At 49.8% G+C, this 6267-nt stretch overlaps 1 protein-coding gene across 1 annotated transcript in view; it reads left to right on the plus strand.

Annotated features, from left to right (window-relative positions):
• Window positions 1-5823, plus strand: part of STX8 (syntaxin 8) — a 120644-nt gene extending 114821 nt beyond the window's left edge. The window contains exon 8 of the mRNA XM_074160144.1: window positions 4807-5823. Coding sequence (XP_074016245.1) covers window positions 4807-4874 — 68 coding nt within the window. The 3' untranslated portion in view covers window positions 4875-5823. The remainder of the gene's footprint in view (window positions 1-4806) is intronic.
• Window positions 5824-6267: the final 444 nt, after the last annotated feature.

Genomic DNA, 6267 nt, shown 5'->3' on the forward strand with positions numbered 1-6267 from the left:
AGCATGGACTTTAGGAGGGGTCTTGTCTCTAAGGAGAACTTACATCCTCAAGTTCCGTGGTCCCAACTGGGCGGGGGGGCTGGTTTTGTCTGTCTGGATGGACACAGGGATGCAGTGCTCAGCCATCACTGTATTTACACAGACCTTTAACCCCTGGGAACTGAGGTGCAAACTCGGGGTGGAAAATCATCTTCTATTTGCCCAAACCCCTTCAGGCAGATTCAGACTTGGAGGAATTATTTGCATATCCATGTGAACCCCAGCTGGGAAGTGGTTGTGTTGGGGTAAATTGGGTATGTGGGAAGGGTGTCCGTGACAAACCCCAAATCAGTGACCCTCAAAGCTGATAAATCCTGGGGAGAGGGAATAGATTTGGGACTTGGAGAAGGGCTGCCCCGGGTGACCCCAGAGAGATGGGGTGTGGTGTGAACCCCAGATCCCCCGGTCTCATGGCTGGACGGATAGCAGGGGAGACATTAAACAGCAATCTTAACTTAGAGATAAAATACATACATTATAATATTATCTTTCCATCTTATATCTGAAAATTTGATCTTAACTTTATTTTGGAAAAGGCTTTGGAGCTTTGAACCCTGCTGCTGCCCGGGGGGTCGGGATGGAGGTGAGGAGCAGAGACGCAGCTGATCCCAGCACTAAGATTAAATCCTAGCAAAGCCGTGTGAGCCCCAGTGCTCCAGGATCGGTGGGGACACCCTGCATCCTGCCGGCACCCCCTGTCCGGGGACACAGCTGGAGCTGGGAACGGGTTCTGCCCTGCTCCTCCGGGCTGGAGCAGCCGTACCATCTCAGGCTCTTTAGCAGATGGAGCTTCAAGAGCATTGCACTTTCTCCAACCTGCTTTAATTAATCTCTCTGTAATTGCACATCGGCTTCTCCTTGCACTTCCCACCTTTCCCTGAGAAATGCGTTTCAATTTGTATTCCCATTGCTGTTTTCTTTTGTGCAGGAATCTTCTCTTTTTCCTTCTCCGGCTCCTGTTTACTTTGTTAGTGGCTTTTATTCCCGAACGTCTCTTGGAGGAGTTCTGGTCAAGGGGAATATTTATATTTCATAGGATTTGAGTGAAAAAAAGGCAGAGCAGGCAGGGAATCCAGGATGCATAATTACTCTCAGATCATGTCCACGGGTTTTGTTGGGAAAGCGTGTTGTACTCTGTGAAACACCCAGGTTTCAAAGCTCCAGATCCTTCTAATCTCCTGCTCTGTAGTACGGGGTGAGGCGAGGGCGGGGGGGAAATGTGCGTAACATCTGGTCTCTATCATGCGAGAGGCACTTTGAAATTTGTGTACTATTGCCAATTTATGGCGGCCTCTTTTTTTTTTGCGTATTGCACGGATCAGATAAGCCTTTAATACCAGCGGGTCACTGGTTCCTGTTGCCCCGACACGTGCCATCTCTGCTCCTCTGCCTCTCACGTGGGGAGCGAGCGCTTGACCACTGCTTTTGGAAACAGCAAAGTGGCTCCAGGTTTTTAATACCAGTCTCTTTCCAGGAATAAAATGAAGTTTATTTCGGTTTGCTGTCCCCGCTCAGGTTGCCCTGAACGTCCTCTGAAGTTTCCTGTTCATTCTGCTGTTGCCCGTTAGCAACTCTTTATTAGTCCCCCACCTTCCCCTCTTCCTGCTGTGCAATAATTCTGGGTTTATGTGCAGTTTTTCTTGGGAGTTGTCAAAGAATAATTACGCCCCATTAACTCCACTTTGTATCATTACTAATTCACACCTATAGAGTATTTTCCAAGCAACTGATCTTGGTTGTCTCTTAATTGCTTGAGTCCATAAACTCTGTTACACTGAAACTGTGCTAAGGATTTGCACCCTCTAAAACTTTTCCCTCCGGTGCGAAGCGCAACAGAGAATCTGAATGTGGGGGACTTTATCAGATCTTATTTCTTCCCAATTTAAGCAAATTATTTACTTCTGGCTCTGTTGAAGGCTACAAAATGTATATTAAGATGTAAAAAGCACAAGACTAGAAAGACAGTGAAAGTATAGATTGTGTGCCCAATGGATTAATCCGACAGTTTGTGTTGCTGGGTGGTGTTGAGTGTGTGGATGTGGTTGAAAACCGAACAATATCCCTCTCTCACCTGTTCCAGTGGGTCGGAGCAAGACAACCAGCATGGTCCCAGATCCAGCTGGGTCAAATATGCTGGACAGACAGTGTCCTGAGCTGAGGATCTGGACCCAGGCTTGGCTCTGTGGGAGCCTAGTGCTGGGAGCATCCCCTGGGATGCTGCCTGAAGGACCTCACCTGGATGGAGGTGGCACTGGTGAGCACTGGGGGACCCGGCACAGACCCAGGGTGCGGGCACAGCGGTCCTCAGCTGAGAAGGCGGCATGGAGCAGCGTTTGCTAGGGGTGCAAAGAGAGCAGCAGGTCCAGACAGATGTATTTTTACCACTTTACTCCATGTTTAATGTGATTAATAACCAGTTTCATCCAGGTGTAGCCTGAAGTTTAGCATCCTCTAAATAAAACCACCCCAAAACCATCCTATCCCAAAGGATGCAGTAAGTATGAACTATTCGGCTGAAGCACTGGCCAAAGAGTGTGACCCCACAGCCCCCAGCGGTGCCAAGTCCTGCCTAGTCCCTGGGCATCCCAGATGGAGCATAAGGAGCTGCCACCTTCTCCGCTGAGAGCTGTTTCTGCAAGGAAAAGGCTCAATATCCGAGAGCTGCTCGACCCAGTGCCGTGAGGCGCTGCTCAGGCTCCCTTCAGATAACAAATGGTTTCAACTCAGCATTAAAAAAACCAAAATACTGTTGGTGGCAACTCCTATTTCCTCGGAAAAAAATCCTGGAGCCCTGGCAGAGAAACAGTTTCTGCACAGAAAACATGACACTATTTACAAAAAGCGGTGGCTAATATCCTTTTCCAGCTTGGAAAGAGGAGTTTATTTTAATACATCCTTTTTTAATTGCTGTGAGCTGGACTTGTAAATATTGTAAGTGGTTGAGTAATAGTCATCTGTGCACGGACCAAATGAAGGGACATTTTTTCCGCTTTTGGAGCCCTAACGTATTCCCACAGCTCGGACAGGGGGATAGCACCGAGCAGATACTAAGCTGAAACAAAAGCCTGCTAATTAAAATACCATTTAAGCCCAGGGGCCGGCTGCGTGTGCGGTGTCAGTGCCTGAAGCGCGGATGGTCCAGCTGCCTGCACAAGGGGTTCTCCTGTTGGGGCTGCTTCAGGAGGTGATGGGCTGGACCACAGCGATCCAGCCCCTTTTCAGTAAAATATTTCTTCCGCTCCTCTAAAGAATCATAGAATGGTTTGGGTTGGAAGGGACCTTAAAGCCCATCCAGTACCACCCCCTGCCCTGGGCAGGGACACCTCCCACCAGACCAGGTTGCTCACAGCCCCCTCCAACCTGGCCTTGAACCCCTCCAGGAATGGGACAGCCACAGCTTCTCTGGGCAACCTGGGCCAGGGTCTCACCACCCTCACAGCAAAGAATTTCTTCCTGAGATCTAACCTAAATCTCCCCTCTTTCAGTTTAAAACCCTTTCCCCTTGTCCTATGGCTCCCCTCCCTGATCAAGAGTCCCTTCCCAGCTTTCCAGGGGAGGGTTCTCCCTAAGAAAGGGGAAACGAAGGAGAATTAGATTCCTCTGGCAGGCGTCTGACAGCCTTATTGCTATCGTTCAGCTGAGAGAGAGAAAATCTGCTTTGATGCTTTTCTGGATCAGTCTTCAAAATGATCCATAACTGGTTTTTTTGTTTTGTTTTTTTTTTTTTAACACCATCCTCCTGCAGAGCAGCATGGTGTGCCTGAGCTAAAAAGTGGTCGTGAAATTTTGTGAGATCATATTAGTCATTAACTTCTGCACAGCATTGGGTAGGGATTTGGGGTGGGATGGAGCCCATGGAGCCGGTGCGGAGCACTGTTAGACTCTCTTTAATGCTGTTTGATCTTCATTTTCCCGAGTCAGGTACATTCCCAAAAGCCCTGCCTTTGCTCTGCAAATTGTTTTGTCTGAACGCAGGAGTAGTTTGCATTGGAAACAATTTCCTGATGCAATTTGGATTTCCTTCTGAATAATCCTTTGCCCCAGTGGGATGGTACAGAGGGATTCTAGAAAAGCTTAACCGGCCTTGCCATGAGTTAAACATATCCCCTAATCTTTGTGAGGCAGATGTTTAAGGAGGAAGATACCCTGCAGGCACTGTTAAAGAAAAATTAATTTGCAGGCTCAGGAAGAGAAAGAACTGCTCTACCAACGTGGGTTTGAGTTCATGTCACTCCTGGGGTCATCGACGTGCAGGGGTCTGGCGAGGGGCTTGTGTGGGATGAGCAGGGGGGAAAAAATCATAGAATCATAGAATGGTTTGGGTTAGAAGGGACCTTAAAGACCATCCAGTGCCACCCCCTGCCCTGGGCAGGGACACCTCCCACCAGACCAGGTTGCTCCAAGCCCCGTCCAACCTGGTCTTGAACACCTCCAGGGATGGGGCAGCCACAGCTTGTCTGGGCAACCTGGGCCAGTGTCTCACCACCCTCACAGCAAAGAGTTTATTTTCCAGATCTCATCTCAATCTCCCCTCTTTCAGTTTAAAACCTTCCCCGTCATCCTATGGTCCCCTCCCTGATGAAGAGTCCCTCCCCATCTCTCCTGGAGCCCCTTTAGGGACTGGAGGGGGCTCCAAGGTCTCCCCGGAGCCTTCTCTACTCAGTCTCAGTTGGGAAGAGGAGCAGGACTTGGAGGAAGGATTCAATTGCAAAAGCTCAATTGTAAAAGATGAAGGCAGCAACTTTAAGGTCGTTTCCTCTTTTCCAGGAATGCTGGTGGTGATTGTGCTGCTGCTGATCGCCATTGCCGTGGTTGCTGTCTGGCCGACCCATTAGCGCGGGAACGGGGCCCGCCGGAGCTGCTGCTCGGCCCCTGAGCACCGAGGCCTCCCCCCAAGAGACCGACTTTGTGCAAAGACCTTCTGTGTTTTACATCGACTCAACAGTCCCAGAATGAAGCTGTGTCCAACAGACAGCCCTCCGTCCTTCGGTGCACAGCTGAGAAGCGCTGCCTGTGATTTGAAGGGTTGGAACTCCAAAAGGACTCTCTTCCCACCTTCACTTGCCACTCGAGAGGCTGCACTGGCCCTAAAATAGATGTTCTTCTTGGTGCCTCTGTCTTGGAGCCCGCGCTGGTGTCGGGGCGCTCCCTGCCCAGCTCGATGCCGTTTCTCCCCAGCGGTCAGCCATCCCAAGGGCTTTAAAATACTAAAATAAAGGTGTGGTTTGGGAGCACAGCGATGGCGCCCACCTGCTTTCTGATACCTTCCCGTGGAATGAAAACGCTTACGTTTTTTCAAGGAATAGCTGTTTGGGGGAACGACTGCATTTGGATGGGAAGCTTGAGGACCCCACGGAGCCCTGCGAGGCGGCAGGACCCCCGTGGGTGAGTCAGTCAGTCCCGTTATCGGGGTTGATCTCCACGGATAGAAACATCAACAGCAGCAGGACTCGATCCAGGTGCGTAGGAATGGGAAGCCCTGCCCAGCCTGTGCTCCCGAGGAAGGTGTTTCCTCCCCGGGCTCTCCCGGGCCGAGCGCAGGAGATGCCCTGGTGTTACTCATGTACTAGTCTCGGCCATCGAGGTCTGCCTCTTTCTTTTATAACTTTTCACACGCTGTTAAAACATAGAGGAAGGATTACCTATGGGAAAACTAACAAAAAAGAAATACCGAATGTTTGCTTCAGGCCAAGAAAATCATTATTTTGTTATATGTGCCAGTTTGATTTCAGAATTGACAGAGCAAGCAATAAATATTGAATAAAAGCTGATCTGTTTATATACAATTTCTCTGCCTGGGGTTTTATTGTATCCGATCGTCTCGTGTTGTGCAGGAACGATTTCTTCAACGCTTCCATTTCCTAAGAGTTGATTTGGAGAAGGAAAAGAGCAATTCCTGCCAGACTTCGTCTGTATCATGACATACATTTTCTGACGGATCTGTAAGACTTGCCAGCCTTGTGCTGGTCCTCACCTGCGGTGGTGGAGTATCTCCTTTCACAGCTCTCAGCTGGCTCTTGGCACTCGTTTCCTGTTCCCTGCCCTACAGCTGGGGTGGTAGCACATCTAGCGCTGGCCTCGGAGGTGGGAAACCAGGGTGTCCTGGTGCTGCGTCCCTTCTTGAGCGACACGAAGCAGTTGGGCTCTTCTGGGCTCAGTTTCCCCATCTCTCACTTGGGACTTGGGCACTGGCCCCTTTATTAAGTGTTTGGTGTAGATCAGAGGGCA

This window comes from Numenius arquata, chromosome 17, assembly GCF_964106895.1.
Source record: "Numenius arquata chromosome 17, bNumArq3.hap1.1, whole genome shotgun sequence".
In the NCBI taxonomy this organism is placed as follows: Eukaryota; Metazoa; Chordata; class Aves; order Charadriiformes; family Scolopacidae; genus Numenius; species Numenius arquata.